The sequence below is a fragment of the Eumetopias jubatus genome, unplaced genomic scaffold (genome assembly GCF_037043125.1).
Source record: "Eumetopias jubatus isolate StellerSeaLion01/CBP00866 unplaced genomic scaffold, mEumJub1_p1.0 scaffold_11, whole genome shotgun sequence".
NCBI lineage: Eukaryota > Metazoa > Chordata > Mammalia > Carnivora > Otariidae > Eumetopias > Eumetopias jubatus.
This window is the reverse complement of record NW_028274817.1, coordinates 28,396,226-28,422,578: the sequence shown is the minus strand read 5'-3', so window position 1 is coordinate 28,422,578 and position 26,353 is coordinate 28,396,226. Positions and strand designations below refer to the sequence as shown.

The following is a 26,353-nucleotide window of genomic DNA, read 5'->3' as shown; positions in this document are numbered from 1 at the left end:
TAATGAAATTCATTGAATTAAATATTCAATTCACATCAATAAAATCTTTGAATTTGAGAGAAAAATGTACTATTGCATGTTTTCCACATTTCTCTTCAATAGAAAAGATGGAAAGAAATAAAAAAACATAAAGGGCGCCTGGGTGGCTCAGTCGCTGAGCATCTGCCTTCTGCTCAGGTCATGGTCCCAGGGTCCTGGGATCGAGCCCCGCATCGGGCTCCCTGCTCTGCGGGAAGCCTGCTTCTCCCTCTCCCACTCCCCCTGCTTGTGTTGCCCCTCTCGCTGTCTCTCTCTCTGTCAAATAACTAAAATCATTATTAAAAAAAAGAAATAAAAACGTAAGTCGTGTGTTCATTCTCAGTTCATCGTAACATTTTTTAATAAAAGACTTTATTTATTTGTCAGAGAGAAAGATCACCAACAGGGGGAGCAGCAGCCTCCCCACTAAGCAGAAAGCCCTACGTGGGACTTGATCCCAGGACCCTGGGCTCATGACCTGAGCAGAAGGCAGACGCTTAACCGACTGAGCCACCCAGGCGTCCCCACCATAACATTTCAAAAACCAAAATAACCCCATACCTTGGACATTCTGCTGAATGAAGGAGTCACATTAATATATCTTTATGCACTATTTCTGGATTAAAATTAAGCAGAATAAATCATTAGGTGCAAACCAGCTATTTCTCATTTCTTCTTGTAACTGCACCACTTAAAAGCATTCTCTTTTCTGGGCTTTAACTACCTTTTTTGTTATTTATTCATTCATCAATTTATTCTCTATTTTATGATTTAAGGCAACATATAGAAGATGTATACAGAAAAAAAGGAAAAGTTGCTTTTTAAAAAAGTGGATTAAGCTGTTATTTTTCAAAGAAAACACAATGTCACTTTCCCTACATGAATGGTAAGCAGTGTGTGAACGTACAGTATTATGGAAATACAGGACTCTCACACTTTATTTATTATTTTTTAAAAATAATTTTATTTATTTATTTAAGAGAGAGACAGAGAGAGTCAGAGAGAGAAAGCAGGAGCAGGGTGAGGGGCAGAGGGAGAAGCTGACTCCCTGCTGACTCTGGGATCATGACCTGAGCCGAAGGCAGACGCTTAACCGACTGAGCCACCCAGTGCCCCTTATTTATTTATTTTTAAGTTTTCATTTATTCATTTGAGAGAGGGAGAGATAGCACAAGCAGGGGAAGGGGCACAGGGAGAGGGAGAAACAGACTCCCTACTGAGCGAGTAGCCAGAGAGGGCTCAATCCCAGGACCCCAAGATCATGAGCTGAGCTGAAGGCAGACGCTTAACCGACTGAGCCACCCAGGTACCCCTTAAGTTCTAAAATTACCAACTGTAAAACGTTATTTTTGAGGCAATCAGGGAAGTCTAAACGTAGGTGACTGGGCCATGATTCCAGCAGATTATTGTTGCTATTTAGCTGCTTGGATGGCACTGTGGTTATGCAGGTGAAATGTCTAAGTTTTTTGGAAATGCCATACACATAAAGATGTAGAAATAAACAGACATATTGTCTTGAGTTTATTTCATTTTTCTAAAAGTTCTTTTTTTATTTTTTTAACTAACCTCTATACCCAACAGGGGGCTCAAACTCACAACCCCAGATCAAGAGTCACATGCGCGGCCTACTAAGCCAGCCAGGTGCCCTAGCATTGGGTTCCTTTTAAATTATGATAGCCATGAGGCGCCTGGGTGGCTCAGTCGGTTAAGCGTCTGCCTCAGGCTCAGATCATGATCCCAGCCTCCTGGGATAAGCCCCAGTCGTCATCAGTCATCTCCATCAGGCTCTCTGCTCAGCAGGGAGACTGCTTCTCCTGCTCCGGCTCCCCTTGTGTGTTTGTGCTCCTTCGTGCGTGCTCTCTCTCTCTGTCAAATAAATAAAATCTTAAAAAAAAAATAAATTCTCACAGCCACAAGAGGAGAATGGATGGAGGAGAGGGGCATAAAAGTAAAGAATGGAGGAACGGAGGGAGGTAGAAGAGAGGAGAAGATGACGGAGGAAAGAGAGGAGAGGGAAGGAGAGAAGGAAGGAGAGACAAAAGGAGACCGGCTTTCCATACTTCGTTCTGACTTCATAAGAATTCTGGGAGATGACTATCGTCATTTGAGTGAGCGTTGGTAGGAACAGTGGTCGTTGCCCTATTTCCCGGGGCGGGGGGGGGGGGGAAACAGAGGCGTAGAGACAGTCAGGCTTGCCCCTGGCATGCAATGAGCAGAGGGCAGGAAAGAAGAAGAACCAGGCTGTGCCCTGAAACCAGATGCATGTGGCCAAGTCCACAGCCCTCATTCTACTCAATTCCCTGGTCTTTTCTATGATATTTCTTAAGCTGGGAGGGGGTGGTTAGGGACACTGTCCCCCCTCTAGTTGATGAAAGGCGCCCACATTACTGCAATGCCACCACACACGGAATTTTGCGTTCCAATTCCAGGGGACTCGCGACGTACCTGGTGAAGAGCCGGGGCCTCTATGTGAGGACACAGGCTATGGACCTTGCTCCCCACACCCACTGACTGCAATGAATGGAAGCAAGAGCCGGCTGAGACTCCCCCCTGACCCAGAAACTCATCCTAAAACACTGCTTTCATGAAGGGCCAGCTCCCCCCAGCCCAAACCTCTTTCAGATTCCATCATCCCAAATATACACATTCCAACGCCTTCCTTGAACTCAGCCCCCACCTACCGTTTAAACCTTATTGGCCCCTCAATACAGAGTTCTCTGCAGAATCCTCTCTAGCCTCCTCTCCAGCTCACACTCCAGAGCCCCCTGGCTGCGTCTGGGTTCCCTGAGACAAGCCTTAGACTTCTTCCCTCCCTCCCGGGGTTGCTCACACTACCCCCTTTAACTGAAGTTCCACGCACAGCCTGCTTAGCCCGTACCCACCTCTGACTCCGTCTGAGGAGGAAGGGAAACCCCACAACTCCCCAGAAGCCAAATCTGCTTTGACCAGGGGCTGCTAGGAACAGTCTCTTCAGAGCTTTGGATCCTGGCCCCCTCCAGCAAGCTGTGTCGCCTGGTCAAAGTCACCGAACCTCTCCAAGCCTCCATGGCCTTGGTTAAGGAAAAAGCAAAAAACAGTGATGCCCCCACCCCCCCCCCGGGGGGGGCCCACAGCACCCCGTCCCGCACAAGGGACAGCGGTAAGGTGGATGAGCCAGGCCCTGGTGCACAGTGAGCACTCCCGGGAGGGCCCCAGCACGAGCAAGCATATCCGTTCACTCCACAGGCTCTCCCATCTGCTCAGGAGCGGGGGCGAGGCACCCTGTCCGGCACCTTCGATCATGGTGAGGGCCCATGTCCAGCCTGACCCCACTCAGTCCTGACCCCTTAACTCCAGCATGGGCTCCACTTGTCCGAGTCCCCCGCCCCGGGCCTTACTTGCATCACTTCGAGTAGAAGCCACAGCTCGGGAGAGCAGGGGGCATCACGATCCCCGTTCTGCAGAGCTGGCCTGGGAGGCGCAGAGATCAGCCGGTTTACCTGGGCCACAGAGCCAGTTCGTGGTGCTGGGACTCCATCATTTCCAGCTTCTCGCTCTCACGTGGGCTGAGCTCTCTCCCCACACTGGGAGAACCAGGGCACGCGGGTGGCTGAGTCTGGACTGGACACCTGCCCCGCACCGCCTGGCAGAGGGCCCTGGCAACACAGCAGCCGACAAAGCTTTACTGACTGACTGAGGCCTGTGTCGGTACAAAGAGGCATGTAGCGGAGCGCCTGGCTGGCTCAGATGGTGGAGCGTGTGACTCTTGATCTTGGAGTCAGGGGTCCCAGCCCCACATTGGGTCTAGAGATTACTTAAGCAAACAAACAAACAAGAAAACAAAAAGCCAAAAAAGAGGGAGAAAAAGACCCGAAGGACAGGTAGGGCTAGAGAGCTCAGAGTCTCAAGACAACCTTCTGTCCGCAGGCCAGCCGTGAGTGAGTGACCACCGCCTCTCTCCCCTCGTGGGCCCCTGCGACTAAAGAAACACAAAACGGACTGAAAGCGGAGATGTGAGACCGCACGGTAGGGCCCGCGGGAATAGTGTATTTTTCTCACCTCAGTTACTCCGGCAGCACCCTGGTGAGGTAGTGGCTACTGCCATCCCCCTCTTACAGATGAGGAGACCAGGGTAAAGTGAGAAGAAGCAACTCAGCAGGCCAGCCAGCTCGCAAGGGGTGAGCAAGCCGGCTGCAGATGGCAGCCCTCCGGCTCCAGAGCCCCCTCCCGTGAATGTGGCACATGGAACCATGTGCCACCCAATGTGGGGCTGGGACCCCTGACTCATGTTCCGTGCACATGGAACCATGATTCGGGGCTACTTTTGCCGGGGACGAGGCTCCGTTCGGTCGCTAAGGCGTGCAAGGTGTGAAGGTAGGGAAGGAAACATGTTCAGTGGATGCTGGCACGACTGGTGCCCAGGGAGGGCGAGACCTGTCAAGGGTCACGTGAGTGACCGAGGCGGAGCAGGCAGGACTGCTCCGCGGAGATCGGAGACAGGAAAGAACACGCAGAGACTGTAGGTGGTCTAACACGCAGATGACGAGAACCCTTGTAGGGCTCTCACGCAATAATTAACCCCAAGTCAAAACTGTGCCTGGGCTATCTGGCCAACGGCGGTGGGGCGGGGGCCGGCCGCCCTCACCAAGGGCCAACCAGAGGAGGAAACATTTGGTTCAAGTCAGGAGGAGGTAGTCCCATTGTCATCCCTTACCACCTCTGTGAAAACGAATTGGTCCACAGACCTTTCTTAGTGTCTTACCCGTCCTCTGGGAGCACGAGGCTGGGGCACCTCTGTCCCTCAGGCGCAGTCGGTGAGGTGCCTAGGGCCCATGCTGCATTTAGGAGCCCACAGAAATGCTGTAGCTTCGGATTTCAAACGGGGCGGATGAGCACGGTAAACATGGGCTAAGTCAGGTACACTGTCCAGCACAGGACCCGTTCTTAGAAGCTATTTTCAATATTTAGGATATTACCAAGTGTCGGAGCATCTGTAAAACAGTTCTGGAAGGGAAACCCGCAGAGCCCTCAATCCGGCCCGCTCTCTTTTATTTGACAAGAAAGAAGCATGCGTACCATCAGGTTGAGTTCAGTATTTGCTTAGGGTTTTCTTCTTTGGACGTAAAATTTACATACAAAAGAATGCACGCCACCTTACATTTATTGAACTGGGACAAACTATATAGCCACTCTGTATCATCGATTCCGTGCTATACCCCAAATCTCTTGGCCCTTGTCCTTTTATTGTATTCACCTGGAGAAACCAAACACCTGCTTAAACTCCACTCTCCAACCAATAAGAATGTATCCCCGCCTGCAAGAAACAAAAATAAGAAAGGAAACGAAAAAGAAAACAACAAAGAAATGAAATTTATTTATTCCTCAGCAAGGGCTCAGGAAGCCATTTCCAGGAAAACCGAGGGGAGGAGGGTGGGGGGGGTGGAGAAAGAGCGGCAGGAAAGTGGGTGATGACCCAGATCCAAAGGGTCCCACCCTAAGGGACATGCATGCTTGTATAGAGAATCTCGAGGCAGAGGCATAGACGCTGTGCCCAAAGGTGTTTCAAGATCCATGGTTGCAATGAGACGAACAAAACTTTGAAAAAGAGAAACTGAAAAAACCCAAACGAGCAGGAGCTCTGTCCAGTGGAAGCCGACCTGGAACGCTCGAACGCCCTGTGCAGGTTCGTAGCCCTGTACTGAGATGTGGCTTCATTACTAAAATCCCGGAGGCCCAGGGGGCGCCTGGGTGGCTCAGCCGGTTAAGCGTCTGCCTTCAGCTCAGGTCATGACCCCAGGGTCCTGGGATCGAGCCCCGCATCGGGCTCCCCGCTCGGCGGGAAGCCTGCACCTCCCTCTCCCACTTGTGTTCTCTCTCTCTCTCTCTGTCAGTTAAATAAATACAGAAAATCTTAAAAAAAAAATCAATAAAATCCCGGAGGCACAGGACACTCTCAAGGGGGCAAGCGTGGTTTTATTTGCAGAGCGCATCTGAGCAAGAGGCGCGCTCAGAAGACCGCAGCCCAAGCTCCTGTTCCCGGGGACCCAGGGGTCTGGCGGGCTCTGACTTGAGCCGCCTCCCGGAAAAACCTCAGACGGTGCCACCTCGAGCCCATCACTTTCCTTGCATTACTATTCCCCTCTAGCCCCGGCGGCGGGATTCGCAGGGCTGGCCCAAGAGACATTCTCCCAACACTTGGGCAGGGCCTCCAGAGCTAGGGTGAGGTCTGTGTCTCACCCTACCCACACGGGCTTGCGCCATGCAGCACAGCGCCTTCCTGTGGGGGAGACAGGCCACCCGTTCGGGGCGTGCGAGCCCAGCTCCGACTTGAAGACTCATCCCCTCTAGCTAGGCATTGCCGGCTCCGACGCCCTCGGCAAAGAGCGCCCTACCCGAGCTCCCCTTGCAAGTGCACCCGCCTGGTTGGTGCCCAAGCCCGGACCGCATGCGCACGTCCGCGAGCCCAACCCCCAGCAGCGGGCGGTATATAGAGAGGGGGCGCCTACCCAGACACTCGGGAACCCGACAACGCCAGGACCGCTTTGCCGGAGCCCGTCCGCAGGCCACCGCTCTCGGCGTCGTCACCCATGGATCCAGAAGGATCCGACGGGGAGTCTGCAGAAGACGGCACCAGGGATGTGGAGCCTCCCGGCCCAGGCCAGGACGATGACCCCGGCTTCCTCAGCCTGGAAGTCGACGAGGACCGCGAAGAGCCGCAGGGTCGGTGCCCGTTGGGACAGGCGCCTGCAGCAAGCCCCAGAAACCAACGTTCCCTGGGCGAGGGGGGCGGTCCCGACACCCCGCAGATGCTGTCCCTCGCGCCCTCCTTCCCACAGCCTGGGCACCGATGCCCTGATCTTTCTGTCTGGATCTCCTCCTCTGCAGAAACCCGGCCTGCGGCGATGTCGCTTACCGAAGACACCGAAGACACCGAAGACACCGGAGACGGAGCGGCGGCGGAAGCGGGGGCCGAGGTCGCACCGGAGCAGGACCCTGCGGCCGCTGAAGTCGAGGAGGAAGCGGACGGCGACGGCGACGGCGACGGCGCCGCAGAATCTCCACCGCCTGGGCCAGGGCAGCCGGGGTCGGGGGGGCCGCCGCTCCAGGCCCCCGTCACGGGTCCGGCGCCGGCACAGGGGCAGCCGACGACCCTGCGCGTCATGTTCAGCCTGTTTCAGCTGCGCGAGCTGGAGAACTTGTTCCAGCGCACCCAGTATCCCAACGCGTTCATGCGGTAAGCGGGCTGCGGCGCTGGGCGCGGGCTCCCGGCCTCGCGGGCGGCGGTCGGCGGGCTGGACGGGCTGCGGCGCCGGGCGCGCGCTCCCGGCCTCGCGGGCTGCGGTCGGCGGGCTGGACGGGCTGCGGCGCCGGGCGCGGGCTGCCGGCCTCGCGGGCGGCGGTCGGCGGGCTGGACGGGCTGCGGCGCCGGGCGCGGGCTGCCGGCCTCGCGGGCGGCGGTCGGCGGGCTGGACGGGCTGCGGCGCCGGGCGCGCGCTCCCGGCCTCGCGGGCGGCGGGCGGCGGGCTGGACGGGCTGCGGCGCCGGGCGCGCGCTCCCGGCCTCGCGGGCGGCGGGCGGCGGGCTGGACGGGCTGCGGCGCCGGGCGCGCGCTCCCGGCCTCGCGGGCGGCGGGCGGCGGGCTGGACGGGCTGCGGCGCTGGGCGCGGGCTCCCGGCCTCGCGAGCGGCGGGCCGGACGGGTTCGCAGCGTCTCTGTCCTCGCGGCGGACGAACACCCAGCGGCGTCGAGGCTGCCGGGCCCGCCGGGCACTGGCGCTTCTGCGGGAGCTGAGCGCTCGCTCTGCGGGTGGGGCGGCGAAGGCGGACGCTCGCTCGGGCGGGTTTGATCGCGTCCAGCCGGGAAAGCGTCCGCCGCCCTTCACAGAAAAATGTCCTACTGGCAGCAGGGTGGGCGGGGACGAGGGCGACAGGTCTGAGACGCGGGAGCAAGTGGTTTAGGATCCTACCTTTGTTTAAAATCGTGGTAAGTCTACTCGTCGTGAATTATTTCTGCACTCGGTTTTTTAAAATGATTCATTTTCAGTAATCGCTACACCGCCGTGGGGCCCCTGCACCCATTTTTACATTTTTAAGTAGTGCACTTGAAAACTATCTGGATTAGTGAATATTCTGCATTCCCTTCGATTTTGCTAGAGGTCTTGAAACAATGAAAAGTTAAAAAAAAAAAAAAAAGAAGAGGAAGAAAAGAAAAGAAAAGGGGCGCCTGGCTGACTCAGTCGGTAGAGCCTGTGACTCTTGATTTTGGGGTCTTAAGTTCGAGCCCCACGCCGGTTGTAGAGATTATTTAAAAATAAAATCTGAAAACAGAGTACAATTAAATCTTGCTTGAGGGAAAGCTGCCCTGCAGAAGGAAAGCTCGAGCTAGATGGTACAGGACAGTGTTGGGGGCGAGGCGTCTGCGGCTGTGGGCGGAGGTAGGGGAGGAGGAAGTCAGTGATACCGAAACTTTAAAACAAGCACAACCAAAGAATGAACAGCAGTTCGTGCCATCCCTTAGCACCTATGGGAATGTACTCTAACTTGGTCATCACTGAGGGAGAGAGAGAGAGAGAGAGAAGGAGAGGGAGAGAGAGAGAGAGAGAGAAGGAGAGGGAGAGAGAGAGAGAGAGAGCTGGGGGGAGAGTCAGAGAGAGAGGGTGAGAGAGATGGATGGACAGCACCTTATTGGAGGGCTCTAATTTAATCCATAAAATGGGGTTAAGAGCAATGATCGAAAGTCGGTAGGGCTAGATCCTCAGAGATATTTCTTCATTTTGAAGTTGGTAACACTAAAGGAAACTGAATTAGAATGTCGTGTGTTCTCGGGGACTGTGCCTCCTTTACCCAAGAGACTTGGCTTTCCTTCAGGTCTTGGTCCACTGCATCTCACTGTCAAACCTGAAATGGTGTGACTTTCCCTAAGTGTACAGACTGGTTCCTAAAATGTCACTGACATCTCCCTGAAAAAAATGTTAAAAAGAGGAAGGAAAAATGCTGTATTTTAATTCACCCCCAACTCCAAATATTGATTTTTCTCCCCTCAGCCAGGAGCTTGCAAGATTAATCGATGTGCCTGAAGCCAGAGTGCAGGTCAGTAAACCCGAAAGAAACCATTTGGCTGGGAGCCGTTCTAAAACCGGCTTCAGGACTTGGACATCTTTGTCCTTGACCTTCTCACCGTCCTGGGTTTTTGTGGCCTTTGCTAGCTTTGAGAAATAAGTGTTGAACTTTTGGGTCTTGGTGGGGGGACAACGGGATAAATAAAGCCCAGGTTTGGGAAATTGCCCATTTCCAGAGGGAACATGATTTCCTAAAGGAATGAAAAAACTAGTATTGTATCGTATCCCTTCTATAAAATATACACACACGTCTGTATAAACTGTACCTATATATACTTTTAGATGTCACTGAATTAGACATAGAATACACATATTTATACGGATTTTTAAATATAGCACAAATAGAAATATAATCATAGCTATAGATCATATATATAGTATACGTATTATTTTTATATGTAATATATACCTGTATACTAACGGATACATGTATTTACATATAACATCATAATTATGGATCATATGTATAGTATACGTACTATTTTTATATGGAGTATATACTAACATATATGTGTATTTATTATATAAATCAATATGTGATCTAGAAGTACATGGAATGTAGTGGGGCGCCTGGGTGGCTCAGTTGGTTAAGCGACTGCCTTCGGCTCAGGTCATGATCCTGGAGTCCCGGGGGCTCGGATCGAGCCCCGCTTCGGGCTCCCTGCTCAGCGGGGAGTCTGCTCCTCCCTCTGACCCTCTTCCCTCTCATGCTCTCTATCTCTCATTCTCTCTCTCTCAAATAAATAGATAAAATCTTAAAAAAAAAGAAGTACATGCCATGTAGTAAATATGAATATAAATTATATAACATATAAATCACATTTAATTCATAGAATATATGCTTACATATTCATCTAGTATAGAATATATATATTTGATATGTTAAATGTATACGTAATAAATACACAGTATATCAAAAGTATATTCTTTTTTAAGCATCTTCCATAACAGATAAATACCATATATATCGATGTGACATCATTGTTATTGCTAATATAAAATATATTTCTATAATGCACATATAATTAATCAGTTATTATCTACGATGTTATTAATATAGTCCTATGTAATATACAATTACCATATACTATAGCCAATAGATTGTTCTTTGCTGTATCAGTTATGGATTAATATTTATTTATTATGAATTGATATTAGTTATTGAGTAGCACGTTAATCTATTGATATAGCAATATCATTATATGGTAGTAATGTTTCTCTACAATAGAATCATCATGTATTATTTAAGTATTATACTATAAGGGTATAATTATGTAATTCCTATGTATTCCTGTATAAGCACTCATACGTGACTTGTATATACACAAGTTTATATTATATATGGTACATTTATATATAACCCATCTTAGAACAATATATACAGAAACATAAATATTTTATATAAACGTAAAGAAAGGAATACCCGCAAGCACACATACTCAACAGACAGCTCAGCTCCTGAAAGGGTTATCATGCAGGCACCACTTCACTGTCGGGTCACATTTGGATGGAGTCTGAAGTGGAAATCGTTCAAATCGCTCAACTCACCAAGGAGTTGAATTACACTGATTTACTGAAAACGAGCATAAGCTCTTTGCCTAAGGAGTGAATTTACAAATATTTTGGCATAGGCTTGAGGGAAGATTTCACACACATGACACAGCAGATAAGCAACTACCTTATGTCCAGTGAAGCTGAGACTTACAGGGAGGGTAGACCTTCAAGTACAACAGCCTGGGCCTCCTGCTCTTGGTATTTCCTCGTAACATATGATTTTTTTCACTCTAGGATTCAGACGGAAACAATTGTATTTTGTCATTATAGAATTACTTTTAATTTATTTTAAAAGTTCAGAAATTTATTTTTACTCTTACTGCTTGTAGTGCAGGTGCCTAGGCCTCTTGCTGGGTTTTGTTTTTTTTTTTTTTCCAATATATATGATTTCTTTCTTTTTTTAAGATTTTATTTATTTGAGAGAGAGAGTGAGCGCGCGAGAGAGCAAACACAGTCGGGGAGCGGCAGAGGGAGAAGCAGACTCCCCACTGAGCAGGGAGCCTGACATGGGGCTGGATCCTGGGACTCTAGGATCTTGACTGGAGTCAAGGCAGACGCTTAACCAACCGAGCCACTCAGGCGCCCTAATATATACGATTTCTTGCTCTAGGATTCAGACGAAGGCAATTTTACTTTTTAATTTAAAAAAAATATTTTATTTTATTTAAAAGATGTTAAATTTCATTAATTTACTTTTAGAGCTGTGGCTTTTAAGTACTTGGTAAACAGGTGTGGAGAGTGCCAGGCCTACATCTTCATTTTCTGGAACTCCTTCATAGTCGGCCTGATAACCTTGTTAAACAGTAGACCCGTGCATTACGGTGGAGATGGGAGGGGGGTAGGTGCCACCTTTGAAATCTGTCTACAAGAGAAAAGAAACGAAAGCAACAATTTCAAACAAGGTTCCACCAAGCTAACAAAGGTGGAGGCCGACCCAACCAGGTGGAGGCCGATCCAACCAGGTGGCCGCCACCCCAGCACAGGTGGAAGCCTAAGGCCAGAAAGATGCCTTGGGGATATGACTCACATTCCAATCTCTGAACCGACCAAACGCATTAGTGAATATTCCTGTGAGGAATGTCTGACACCTGAGATTTTGATCTTCCTCTTGTGGTCCTTTTAGGAAGAGATTGTGTGGAATTTGTCACTAGTGGGCACTGGCTCTTAGTCCAGGCTGGATTCTGACGTGTGCTAATTGGAAAGACTTTTTCTTTTCTTTTTTTTTTTTTTAAGGATTTTATTTATTTATTCATAAGAGACAGAGAGGGAGAGGGAGAGGGAGAGGGAGAAGCAGACTCCCTGCCGAGCAGGGAGCCCGATGCGGGGCTCGATCCCAGGACCCTGGGATCATGACCTGAGCCGAAGGCAGACGCTTAACCCACTGAGCCACCCAGGCGCCCCGGCACTTTCAATTTTCAAAGAAGTTTTTCCCAGTTTTATGAAGACATAAGTTGCATAGAGTCCTGTATCAATTTAAGGTATACAACATAATGATCTGACTTACATCTATTGTGAGGTGTTTACCACAGCAAGTCTAGTTACCATCCATCATGTCCTAGAGAGACAGAGAAGAAAGGAAAAAGACAAAAAGAAAAATAAACAGTTTGTTCTTTGTGAATAGAAGTCTTAAAATTGAATCTCTTAACTGGCATAGATACCATAAGGTAGTGTTAAGTATAGTCCTTATGCTACATTAGAGTCCTGGTACTTATTTATCTTAGAACTGGAAGTTTTTACCTTTTGACCACCTTCAGGCAGTTCCTCCACCCAAGCCCTCTAAAAGTGGTCACAAATCTGATCTCTTTTTCCTTGAGTTTGTTGGGTTTTTTTAGATTCCCCATATAACTGAGATCATAAAGTGTTTGTGTGAGGAAGAGTTTAATGGATGTGCCCCCAAGTGCAGTAAGAGCTGTTATATGAATCCAGTATTAGAAATACGGAAGGAGGATCAGTGTGTACCTCAGCTAGGCTACTTGGCATTTGTGTAGATTTGGCCTCTGGTAAACTTGGATCCCCCCAAGATGAGGTCCACGGCGCTGGTGTTTTTAGACAGCATATTCATGCAGCAGAAAGACCAAATACTAGGACGGCAGAGGGAAAATGAGGCCACAGGGAGAGTAGAGGCCCCCTTTGTGTCAAGTGACATTTGCAAACCGGGAATGTCTACAGATATTAAATACAAAGAAATTCCATTAACTGGGATGCGGAGAGGACAGTGGAGTCCAAAGGACAGGTTTTATTTGTAGGGTTCAGAGTTGGCAGATACTAGGGAGGAGCCATTTTGTGACTCCTCACCCACATGGTGGTTGACTGTCTTCCTACAATGTCAGTTTCACCTTCTTGCTTTAAGAATACTGTATGATTGCACTTATATGTGGACTCTTAAAAACAAAACTAATCAACAAACGGAGCCGATACAGACTCATTTACAGAGGACAGGATGGAGGTTGCCAGAGGGGAGGGGGTGGGGGCATGGGAAAAATAAGTGAAGGGGATTAGGAGGTACCAACTTCAGTTGAAAAATAAATCCGGTGCGGAGATGAAAAGGACAGCGTAAGGAATATAGTCAGTGATATCGTAATCCTTTTGTATGGTGACTGCCCTTACCGCGGCGAGCATTTTGTAGAGAACTGTCGAATCACTATGTCGTACACCTGAGGCGAATACAGTATTGTATGTCAACTGTAGTTCAGTGAACAACAGAAAAGAGGATAAGGGATGGGATGGGGCTCTCCTGGTTGAGTAGAGGGGCCTGGGGAGGGGGGGCGGCCCTGCCCCGCTGGGCAGCAGGGGTCCTGTCCAGGGTGCTGGAACCGTAGCCAGAGAGGAGGGAGCTGACCGGGGGCTGAGCCCAGGAAAGCCTGGAGGGTGGTGCAGGCTGGAGGCTGCAGAATCCACCACAGTGACGGCGGTGAGCCTCTTTGCCCCCGATCTGTTGGCTGGACGAGATTTTACGAACTTAGCAAATCTGGTCCTAGTTCGTGTAAACACGCATTGTCCCCGATGTCTGTAACATTCAGGTAGTGTCCAGCGCTTCAGCTTCCTCCTGTCCCAGCAGGACCAGCCACAGGCTCCTGGGCCCTCCATGCCCAAGCCTCGCTCACAATAGCATCTTTTTCACTCTGAAGCGGTTTCAGAAGATGAGCGACCCCTCAGTCATCCTGAAAGGAACGCTGCTGTTGTTGAAAGATCCGGCACGTTCCTATGGATGACGTACTTACTCTTTGTTCAAGACGGGCTTTTCAAAATGGGGTTTGTTCCCCTCAGCAGGACTCTTGGACGATGCTGAGCTTCCCCCATAAGCAGGGTGACACCTGCCTAGTGACTAGGGGCCAGTGGCAGCTGGACAGCTGCTGGTCAGCTGTGAGGACACAGACATCCCAGGTGTGACAGTCACGGCAGGGACAGAGCGCCGTTCCTCACCTACACCTGCTGCTGAGAACGGGGAAAAGTAATAGGCAAGGTGGGAGGACAGAGGCAAAGCAGAGAGCCGAGCCAGAGCCTGGCACAGCCTGGCGCAGCGTGGGTGCCTTCTCGGGGTGAGCTGCAGGGGAGCCCGTGGCCCTGACTTCCCTAAGCGATTTTAGCAAGAAGGACATAGCTCCCCTGATGCCGTTTCAAACCTTAAGGGCATAGAGAGTAAGTAGCCTGCTTGTTTTCTCCTGTATGACATCCAGTGCTCAACGTACTAAAACGATCTCTTTTTCTCTCTGATTGAAGGTTTGGTTTAAGAACAGGAGGGCCAAGTGGAGGAGACATCAGAGGGCACTGAGGTTCAGAAACGTGCCCCCCGTGGCCATGGTCCCCCCCATCATCTTTAACTTGGGTGGACCCTACCGTGCCGTCCTCAATCAGGAGCGGCCGGATTGCCTGTGCGTTCTCCCCCAGCCACTGCTGCTGGGACCACCTCCGCGGCCCATGCCGCTCTTTCCTGTTGCCTTCTTGCCTCCTCTGCCCTGGCTGCCTCCACCTTTCCCTCCCTTCGGCTGCCCTCCTGTGGGCGCTCCCGGGTTCCTACCGTCCGTGGTTCGCTGGTAAGCCCTTTTCCCACAGAATGGCCTCCGTGACGGTTTTTTCCCACGGTGCTTTTGAGCCCAGCCCCATTCTGTGTAGCTCGCCGCCAAGAGCAGTTCACTAAATGCCCGCTAAATGTATGCAGGAGAAGTGCAAATTCACGGACCCTCATTTTTGGGCACTTGCTGTCTTTTCAATAAAGTTATCAATTCACGCTCGGCGTGTTTGTTTTGCGCGTGGTATGGAGTCAGTGCATGTGATGGACGGCGCCGTTCCTGCAGAAAGGCAAGGAGGCCTGCTGCTTTCAGGCAGCCGCGTCCCTGAGCCGCCATCAGGAGGCCACGGCCCTGTCTGAAGTTCCCCAAGTGCCCGCGGCCGGCTTCCAAAGACCCACCGTGCCCTCCAGCACCCCATCTTCCCCCGCACTGCCCCCAGCCCGTGCCCCAGCGGTCCCGCGCCGCCGTGCAAGACGGGGTGGCGTCCGCCTCCAGGGAGAGAACGCTGTGCTTCCAGGCGGGGCTGAGCCGCAGCCGCGGGGAGGCGCTGAGGCCCACCCGGGGACTGGAGGGGACACTTCTGAGGGGCTACTCACGGGGCTCCCGGAGAAGCGGCAGCCGGCCGTGCAGCGGCTGGTGCTCCGCAAGTTGTGTCCGGTGCCGGCCCTTTGGGTGGAGGAGACGCGGCGACGGCATTCCGGCCGGAGGGTCCTGCGTCCTGCGTCCTGCCTCCGCCAAGGTGCCACGAGAGGGGACCCCCTTCAAGGCCGGCGCTGGGCTCTCGGTCCTCCCTTTCCCCCACGCCCCAGAGGCCGAGGGCCCAGCATCGCTCGGTCGCCGGCTCCCAGCTGCCCGGCGCCCTTCGGCGAGACCGTGGCGGTGGCCCGCGGTCCTTGCGTGCAGTCGTTCCAAGTCGGCGGCTGAGAAAGGACAGGGGTTTTTGTCCACCGGGACTCGCGGAGAGAGAGGGGCTCCTGCGGAACCGAGGCTGTGTACCTGTTGCCCGATCGGGTTATTTACACTGGCACACACCGCCCTTCGTGTTGCCAGGACGACCTCAGCCCTGGGGACGAGTTTTGCCGGTGCACCCAAAATGTCTCCCCCGGTCCCCCAGGTTTGGGTTGTGGCGCCGCAGCGGGTTCTGTGAGCCCAGGCGTCGGCGATCTCCCGGATCCGAGATCGGGTGGCCCCCTCGTGTGCTAGCAGTGGTTCCGGGGTGCCGCCTCGGGATGGGGGAAGCATAGCGTTTCTTCGAAGCTCCCCCAGCCCGGCGAAGCTGCCGGCTTTCTGCGTCGCCGCCGCTGTGACTCACCTCCTTCCTCCCCGCAGAGACCTGGGTGGCCTCAGCCCTTAGCTGTGGGCCCTCGACCCCATCCCGCATCTCCCTCTCAAGGTGTGTTCTCCAGGAGCTGTCCGGGCACCATCTTCGCGTCTGATTCCGGGACGTTTGCTTGTAAATAGCAATTTTTGAAACCACTTGTGGTATGTATCTTTAGTGATATCGTGCTATTTCTCTTATTTGTGAAATTTAGGTGTCAGACGCTAGAGGGAAACTGGGTTTTTTTTATTTTATCATTTTATTTATATTTCATTTCACTGTTTATTTTGGTTTTTGTTTATTTTCCTTCGTTTTATATTTTATTTTTCCCTTATTCATTTTTTATTGTATCTTTTACTTTACAGTGTATTTTATATTGTCTTATTTTCATTGTTTTGTTTGTTATTATTTTAATTTTCGTGTGTATTTTTTTTGTTTTTACGTAAAAAAAATTAATAGAAATGTACTTTACCTAAAATATCGTGATTTCCAATGTACGGCGTAGTGATTCGACAATTATATATATTTGGAATTGCTCACCATGGAACTGTAGTTAACCATCTGTCACCATAGAAAGTTATTATTATATCATTGATTATATTCCCTATGCTATGCTTTTCATTGCGGAGACGTATTTATTTTGACTGCAATTTCGCACCTCTTAATTGCCTTCAGCTATTTTGCCCATCCCCCACCTCCTCCTTTCGGGCAACCTTGTTTGTTCTCTACATCTTTTTATCTGTTTCTGTTTTGTTGATTTGATTTTTAGATTCCACTTATTAGCGAAATAATATGATATTTGTGTTTCTCTTACATTTCTTGTAGCATAATACCGTCTGGGTCCATCCACATTACCACCAATTCTAAGGTTTCAGTCTTCAGTATGGCTGAGGAAATATTCCATTGTGCATATAGACCACATCTTTTTTATCCAGTCAATCATGGATGGACGCATAAATTGATTCCGTATCTTTGCTATTGTATATAATGCTGGAATAAACATTAGGGTGAATATGTTTTTTCATATTAGTGTTTTTGTTTGGGTAAATACCCAGAAGTAGAAATACTGTATTGTATGATACCTGTATTGTAATTTTTTGAGGGATGTCCACACTTGTTTCTCATAGCGGCTGCATCATTTTACCTTCCCACCAACATTCAGAAGGGTTCCCTTTCTACACATCCTGTGCAATACTTATTTTTTCTCTTTTCAACCCTGGGCATTCTGACTGGTGTTACGTGATACCGGGGTTTTGATTTGCGTTTCCCTGGTATTTAGTGATGTGTAGCATCTTTTATGTGTTCAGTGGCCATATGTAATTTTTTTTAAAGAAAAATGTCTATTTTGGTACTCTACCCTGTTTTGATTTGATTTTTGTTTTGGTGTTGAGTTGTATGCGTTGATTATAAATTTTGAATATTAACCTCTTATCAGATATATGATTTACAATTTTTTTCTCCATTCTGGAGGTTGCCTTTTTGTTTTTTTGATCATTTCCATTGCTGTGCAAAAGCTTTTTAGTTTGATGTAGTCCCATTTAATTATTTTTGCTTTTATTTCCCGTGCCTGAGGAGACATATCCAGAAAAATATTGTTATGGCTGATGTCTGTAAATTTTCTGTCTTTTTTTTTCTTTTAGGAGCTTTATGGTTTCAGATCTACATTTTGGTCTTTATTTTGTTATTTTATTTTATTATTATCATTATTTTTTAAGTAGGCTCCATGGCCAGCCTAGAGCCGAACACGGGGCTTGAACTCATGACACTGAGATCAAGACCTGAGCTCAGATCAAGAGTCAGATGCTTAACCGTTTGAAGCACCCAGGCGCCTCTTACATTTTGGTCTTTTGTTTATTTTCAGTTTATTTCCGTGTATTGTGCAAGTAAGTGGTCCAGTTTCATTCTTTTGCATGTAGCTGTTCATTTTCCCAGCACCATTTATTGATGAGACTGTTTTTTTCCCCATTGTATATTCTTGTCCCCTTTGTTATAGATTAATTGATCATCTAAGCTTGGTTTTATTTCTGGGCTTTTTTTTTTTTAAGATTTTATTTATTTACTTGAGAGAGCAAGAGCGCACACATGTGCATGCGAGAGAGCATGAGCAGGGGAAAGGGGCAGAGGGAGAGGGAGAAGCAGACTCCCCACTGGGCAGGCAGTCCGTCGTGGGGCTCGATCCCAGGACTCTGGGATCACGACCTGAGCCAAAGGCAGCCGCTTAACTGACTGAGGCACCCAGGCGCCTCTGGGCTGTTACGTTCTATTGATCCATGTACCTGTGTTTTTGCCTGTAGTACCATTCTGCTTTGATTACTATTTGTAGTATAGTTTGAAATCTGGTAGTGTGATACCTCCAGATTTGTTCTTAAGGTTGCTTTGACTATTCTGGTTCTTTTGTGGTTCCAAGGAATTTTTAGGTTTATTTGTTCTAATTCTGTGAATCCATTTACAATGACATGGATGGGGCTAGGGAGTATAATGCTATACACTCATATGTGGAATTTAAGAAGCAAAACAAATGAGCAAAGGAAAAAAAAAGATAGACAAACCAAGAAACAGACTCTTAAGTATAAAGAACAAACTGATGGTTACCAGAGGGTAGGTGGGTGGAGGGATGGGTGAAATGGGTGATGGGGGTTAAGGGGTGCATTTGTCTTGATGAGCACTGGGTGATGTATGGAATTGTTGAGTTACTATATTGTATCCCTGAAACTAATATAACACTGTATGTTAACTATACTGGAATTAAAATAAAGTTGAACAGAAAAACAACAAAAAAACCCCAGTATAGGTATTTTCATATGGATGCCATTAAACCTGTGGGTTGCTTTGTGTATTATAGACATTTTAACAATATTCATTCTTCCAATCTATGATCATAGTATATATATATATATATGTATATCTTTCTATTTATTTGTTTCATCTTTGATTTCTTTTTTCATTAAAATTTTTTTTTTACGTTTTGCTTGGTTTGAAATAGTTGACATACAATGTTACTAGTTTCACGTATACCACTTAGTGATTGGAGAATTCTCTACATAATGCATTATGCAACGTTCATCATACATGCAATTACCATGTCACCATACAACATTATAATATTATTGACTATATTTTCTGTGTTATACCTTTCACCTCTGCTACATTTATTTTATTTTATTTATTTTTTTAGGATTTATTTATTTGAGACAGCAAAAGTGGGGAGAGGGGCAGAGGGAGAGAATCTTTAAGCAGACTCCCTGCTGAGTGTAGAGCCCATTGTGGGGTTCAGGGCTCGATCTCACAACCCATGACCTGAGCCAAAACCCAAGAGTCCGGCTCTTAACCCACTGAGCTACCCAGGCAGGCTCGTGACATTTATTTTATAAGTGGTGGTTTGTTACTCTTAATTCCCTTCACCTATTTTGCCTATTCCATCCCTTACCCACTTTCCTCTGGCAACCACCAGTTTGTTCTCTGTGTTTAAGAGACTGTTTCTGTTTTTTGTTTGTTTATGAATTTGTTTTGTTTTTTAGAATCCACATACAGGTGAAATCATATGATATTTGTCTTTCTCCATCTGATTTATCTTATGCAGCATAATACCCTCTAGGTCGATCCATGTTTTTGTGAATGGGAAGATTTCATTCTTTTTTATGGCTGAGTAATATTCCATTGCATGTATATTTCACATCTTTTTTACTTATCTATCAATGGACACAGGTTGCTTCGATGTCTGGGCTTTGTAAATAATCTTGCAATAAACATAGGGGTGCATATATCTTCTTGAATTAGTGTTTTTCCATTCTTGGCATGTATACCCAGTAATGGAATTACTTGATCATATGTATTTTCTATTTTTAATTTTTTGAGGAGCTTTCATAGTGTTTTCCACAGTGGTTGCACCAATTTCCATTTCCACAAACAGTGCACATGGGTTTCCTTTTCTCTACATCCTCACCAACAGTTATTTCTTGACTTTGATTTTAGCCATTCTGACTCATGTGAGATGATATCTCATGTTGTTTTGATTTCCATTTCCCTGATAACTAGTGATAGTAAGCATCTTTTAATGTGTATTGACCGTCTATATGTGTTTTTTGGACAAATGTGCTATTTTGATTTGTATAACATTGTAATATAATTTGAAATCTGGGATTGTGATATTTCCAGCTTTGTTCTCCTTTCTCAGGATTGCTTTATCTATTCGGGGTCTTTCCTAGTTCCATACAAATTTTCAGATCATTTGTTCTAATTCTGTGAAAAATACTGTTGGTATTTTGATAGGCATTGCATTGAATTTGTAGATTGGTTTGGGTAGGGTGGACATTTTAACAATGTTAATTCTTCTAACAATGAGGAGGGTATATCTTACCATTTATGTTCTGTTCCATTTTTTTAATCAGTCATTTATTGTTTTCAGATACAGGTCTTTCAACTTGGTTAAATTTATTCCTAAACAATTTTTTTCCAGTGCAACTGTAAATGGGATTGTTTTCCTAATTTTCTTTCTGATATTTTGTCATTATTGTGTAGAAACACAACAGATTTCTGTATGTTGATTTTATATCTTAACATGTTTACTGAATTTATTAATTCTAGTAGTTTTTTGGTGGTCTTTAGATTTTTTATATACAGTATACTATATAGTATATAGTATTATGTCATCTGCAAATAGTGACAGTTTTACTTCTTCCTTACCAATTTGGAAGCCATTTATGTATTCTTCTTGTCTGATTTCTGTGGTTAGTACTTCCAATACTGTACTGAAATAAAAGAACCTTGCCTTCCTGATCTTAGAAGAAAACCTCTCAACTTTTTAATATTGAGTATGATGTTTGTTGTTTTTCATGTATGGCCTTTATTGTGTTGAGGTATGTTCCTTCTATATCTACTTTGTTGAGAGTGCTTCTCATGAATGGATGCCGAATTTTGTGAAATGTTTTTTCTGCATCTGTTGAGATGATCACAGGATTTTTATCTTTCATTACTTAATGTGGTGTATCTCAATGATTCATTTGGAGATACTGAATCATCCTTGCATCCCTGGAATAAATATCACTGGATTGTGATGAATGGTCCTTTTAATGTACTGTTGAATTCATTTTGCGGATATTTTGTTGAGGATTTTTTTTAAGATTATTTATTTATTTGACAGAGAGACACAGTGAGAGAGGGAACACAAGCAGGGGGAGTGGGAGAGGGAGAAGCAGGCTTCCCGTGGAGCAGGGAGCCCAATGCCGGGCTCGATCCCAGGACCCTGGGATCATGACCTGAGCCGAAGGCAGATGCTTAATGACTGAGCCACCCAGGCGCCCCTTGTTGAGGATTTTTGCATGTTTATTCATCAGAGTTATTGACTTGTAATTTTCTTTTATTGCAGTGTCTTTGTCTGATTTTGGTATCAGGGTAATGCTAGCCTTGTAAAATCAATTTGGAAGCATATTTTTCCTCTTCTATATTTTTGGAATAGTTCAAGAAGGATAGGTATTAATTCTTCTTTAAATGTTTGGTAGAATTTCAAGTATTTCCTTCAGGGGTGCCTGATTGGCTCAGTTGGAGGAGTGTGCAACTGTTGATACCGGAATCATTAGTTTGAGCCTACATTGGGTGTAGAGATTACTTAAATAAATAAATAAATAAATCCTTTAAAAAATAAAGTGTTGCCTTCATAAATAAAAATTTAAAACAAATCACTAGGAAAATATTTGCAACCGACATAATAAAAAAAGATTTACATTCCCAATATACAAAGAATCCTACAAATTGATAGGAAAAAGACAACCTAACAGAAGAGTGGGCAAAATATATGAATAGATATTACACTGAAAAAACAAAAGTAGCCAATAAACCTTTGAAACTATATGTAGCTTCAGTATTCATCAGGCAAATGCAAAGGAAAACAGATCACCCATCAGATCAGCGAAATTTTTGAAAATTAATAATATTCAGTGTCAGCATATTGGAGAAAAAACACTTTCTTATAATGTTGGTACAACATTTTTGGAGAATAGTTTGTATATTTTTTAATGAATGATTGTAGGTTTCTAATTAGTATGGTATTTATATTCCATTGAGTACATTTTGTTAAAGATGTAATAATTTTAAAATGTCAGAATTTCTAATAAAGTTATATTCTTTGCAAAAAAAATAAAATAAATGTTTGGTAGAATTCAGCTGTGAAGCTATCTGGTCCTGGGTTTATGGGGTTTTATTATTAATTAATTAATCAATAATTTATTTATTTATTTATTATTTTAAGTAGGTTCCACACACAACATGGGGCTTGAACTCATTAACCCGAGATCCATAGACATGTGCTGTACTGACTGAACCAGTCAGGTGCCCCTGGTCCTGGATTTATGTTTGTTGGGAGGTTTTTTTTTAAGATTTTATTTATTTGATTTTTTAAAAAATTTTATTATGTTATGTTAGTCACCATACAATACATCATTAGTTTTTGATGTGGTGATCCATGATCCGTTGTTTTTGTATAACACCCAGTGCTCCATGCAGTACGTGCCCTCCTTAATACCCATCACCGGGCTAACCCATCACCCCACCCCCCTCCCCTCTAAAACCCTGTTTGTTTCTCAGAGTCCATAGTCTCTCATGGTTCATCTCTCCCTCCGATTCTCCCCCTTCATTTTTCCCTTCCTTCTCCTGATGTCCTCCATGCTATTCCTGATGTTCCACAAATAAGTGAAACCATATGATAATTGACTTTCTCTGCTTGACTTATTTCACTTAGCATCATCTCCTCCAGTCCCATCCATGTTGATGTAAAAGTTGGGTATTCATCCTTTCTGATGGCTGAGTAATATTCCATTGTATATATGGACCACATCTTCTTTATCCACTCATCTGTTGAAGGGCATCTTGGCTCTTTCCACAGTTTGGCTATTGCGGACATTGCTGCTATGAACATTGGGGTGCATATGGCCCTTCTTTTCACTACATCTGTGTCTTTGGGGTAAATACCCAGGAGTGCAATTGCTGGGTCATAGGATAGCTCTATTTTTAATTTTTTGAGGAACCTCCACACTGTTTTCTAAAGTGGCTGTACCAACTTGCATTCCCACCAACAGTGTAAGAGGGTTCCCCTTTCTCCACAACCTCTCCAACATTTGTTGTTTCTTTCCCTGTCCATTTTTGCCATTCTAACTGGTGTAAGGTGGTATCTCAATGTGGTTTTGATTTGAATTTCCCTGATGGCTAATGATGATGAACATTTTTTCATGTGTCTGTTAGCCATTTGTATGTCTTCTTCAGAGAAGTGTCTTTTCATGTCTTCTGCCCATTTTTTGACTTGATTATTTGTTTTTTGGGTGTTAAGTTTGAGAAGTTCTTTATAGATCTTATAAAAAAAGATTTTATTTATTTGAGGGAGAGAGAGAGAGAACGAGCGGGGCGGGGGGGGGGAGCAGAGGAAGAAGCAGACTCCCTGCCAAGCAGGGAACCTGACACGGGGCTTGATCCCAGAACCCTGGGATCATGACCTGAGCCGAAGGCAGATGCTTAACCTACTGAGCCACTCAGGCATCCCTTGTTGGGAGTTTTTTGACTACCAGTTCAATTCCATTATACTAATTGGTATGTTAAGATTTTCTATTTCTTTTTGGTTGATTCTCGGAATATTGCCTATCTTTAGGAATTTATGCATTTTCCCTAATTTGTCTAATTTATTGACAAATAATTTGTTATAGTGGTCTCATAATCTTTTGTATTTCTGTGTTATTAGTTGTAACTTCTTTTTTTTAATTCTTTTTTTTAAAGATTTTATTTATTTGACAGAGAGAGACACAGTGAGAGAGGGAACACAAGCAAGGGGAGTGGGAGAGGGAGAAGCAGGCTTCCTGCCGAGCAGGGAGCCCGATGTGGGGCTCGATCCCAGGACCCTGGGATCATGACCTGAGCCCAAGGCAGATGCTTAATGACTGAGCCACCCAGGCGCCCCTTCTTTTTCATTTCTGATTTTATGTATTTGAGCCCTCTTCTTTTTTCTTGATGAGACTGGCTAAAGGTTTATCAATTTTCTTAATCTTTTCAAAACATCAGTTCCTAATTTCTGATCTATTTGATATCATGTTTTTGGTTTCTATTTCATTTATTTCCACTCTTTATTATTTCATTCATTCTGCTAAATTTGGGCTTCATTTTTTCTTCTTTTACTAGCTCCTTTAGGTATAAGATTAGACTGAGATTTTTCTTGTTTCTTGAGGTAGGCCTGTATTGCCATAATCTTTCCTCTTAGAACCACTTTGCTCCATCCCATAGATTTTGAAATGTCATGTTTTCAGTTTCATTTGTCTCCAGTTATTTTTTATATTTCCTCTTTGATTTCTTCACTGACCTGTTTTTTAAAGATTTTATTTGACAGAGAGAGAGAGCGCAAGCAGGGGAAGCAGCAGAGGGAGAGGGAGAAGCATGTATCCCGTGGAGCAGGGAGCCCAATGCAGGGTTCGATCCCAGGACCCCGGCAGACACTTAAATCGTCTGAGGCACCCAGGTGCCCTGACCTATTTGTTGTTTAGTAGCATGTTGTTTAGCTTCCACGTGTTTTTTGGTTTTCTACTTATTATTTTTTTTTGTAACTGATTTGTAGTTTCATAATGTGGGCAGGAAAGATGCTTTGATTTCAGCCTTCTAAAATTTATTGAAATTGTTTGTGGCCTCAAATGATATCTGTCCTGGAGAATATTCCATGTACACTTGAAAAGAATGTGAATTCTGCTCTTTTTGAATGGATTGTTCTGTTAAGTCCATCTTGCCTTATGTGTCATTGAAAGTCATTGTTTCATTATCAATTATCTGTCTCGATGATCTATCCATTGATGTAAGTGGGGTATTAAAGTCTTCTATTATTGTTGGCTATCTGTTTCTCCCTTTATGTCTGTTAATATTTGCTTTATATAATTAGGTGCTCCTATATTAGGTGTATAGATATTTACAAATGTTCTTTGTGTTGGATTTACACCTTTATCATTATGTAATGCCTTTCTCACTTATTACAGTCTTTATTTATTTGTTTGTTTATTTATTTATATTCCAGTATAGTTTCAGGTGTATAATTAGTGATCCAACAATTCTATATATTACTCAGTGCTCTTCATGATAAGTGTACTCTTAATCCCCTTCCCCTGTTTCACCCACCCCCACCGCCCCTCTGGTAACCATCAGTTTGTTCTATATAGGTAAGAGTGTTTTTTGGATTGTCTCTGTTTTTCATTGTTTGTCTGTTTTGTTTCTTAAATTCCACATATGAATGAAATCATATGGTATTTGTCTTCCTCTTAATGATTTGGTTCATTTAGCATTATATCCTCTTGATCCATCCATATTGTTGCAAAATGGCAAGATTTCATTCTTTTTCATGTCTGAGTAATATTACATTGTATATACACACCACTTCTTTTGTGTATGTATGTTTTTATCTGCATTTATATATATATATATATTTTTAAGATTTTATTTATTTATTTGAAAGAGAGAGACACAGCGAGAGAGGGAACACAAGCAGGGGGAGTGGGAGAGGGAGAAGCAGGCTTCCCGCGGAGCAAGGAACCTGATGCCGGGCTTGATCCCAGGACCCTGGGATCATGACCTGAGCTGAAGGCAGATGCTTAACGACTGAGCCACCCAGGCGCCCCTATATATATGTTTTTAAGTAATCTCTATACCCAGTGTGGGTCTTGAACTCACATGCTGGAGATCAGGAGTCACATGCTCTACCCACTGAGCCAGCCAGGCACCCAGACACCATGTCTTCTTAATCCATTCATCCATCAGTGGACACTTGGACTGCTTCCATAATTTGACTATTATAAATAATGCTGTAATAAACAAAGGGGTGTGCATATCTTTTCAAATTAGTGTTTTTGTATTTTTTTGGTAAATACCCAGTAGTGGAATTACTGGATCATATAGTAATTCTATTTTTAATTTTTTGAGGAACCTTCCTACTGTTTGCCACAGTGGCTGCACCAGTTTGCATTCTCATCAACAGTGTGCAGGGGTTCCTTTTTCTCCACATCCTCGACCACACCTGTTGTTTCTTTTGTTTTTTATTTCAGCCATCTGACAGGTATGAGGTGATAACTCCTTGGGGTTTTGATTTGCATTTCCTTGATACTTAGTGATGTTGAGCTACAGTCTTTATTTTAACATCTAATTTGTCTGATATTGCTAACCAGGGTTTTGTTTTTTTTTTTTTTTGCTTCCATTTGCATGGAATATCTTTGTCTATCCCTTCACTTTCAGCCTATATGTGTCTTGAGGTCTGCAGTGAGTCTCTTGTAGGCAGCATATAGATGGGTCATTTTTTTTTAAAGATTTTATTTATTTATTTGACAGAGAGAGAAACACAGCGAGAGA

At 45.7% G+C, this 26,353-nt stretch overlaps 1 protein-coding gene and 1 long non-coding RNA gene across 2 annotated transcripts in view; both read left to right on the top strand.

The window, feature by feature from the left end:
- Window positions 1-6,543: 6,543 nt before the first annotated feature.
- LOC148162988 (uncharacterized) lies at window positions 6,544-14,807 on the top strand. The gene is made up of 3 exons (XM_088028530.1): window positions 6,544-7,231; window positions 9,041-9,086; window positions 14,390-14,807. Exons 1-3 carry the CDS (start codon window positions 6,585-6,587, stop codon window positions 14,705-14,707), a joined length of 1,011 nt encoding a protein of 336 aa, XP_087884656.1. The 5' UTR covers window positions 6,544-6,584; the 3' UTR covers window positions 14,708-14,807.
- Window positions 14,808-15,773: 966 nt separating this feature from the next.
- Window positions 15,774-26,353, top strand: part of LOC148162987 (uncharacterized) — a 65,876-nt gene continuing 55,296 nt past the window's right edge. The window contains exon 1 of the long non-coding RNA XR_015769503.1: window positions 15,774-16,161. This is a non-coding gene — a long non-coding RNA (uncharacterized LOC148162987). The remainder of the gene's footprint in view (window positions 16,162-26,353) is intronic.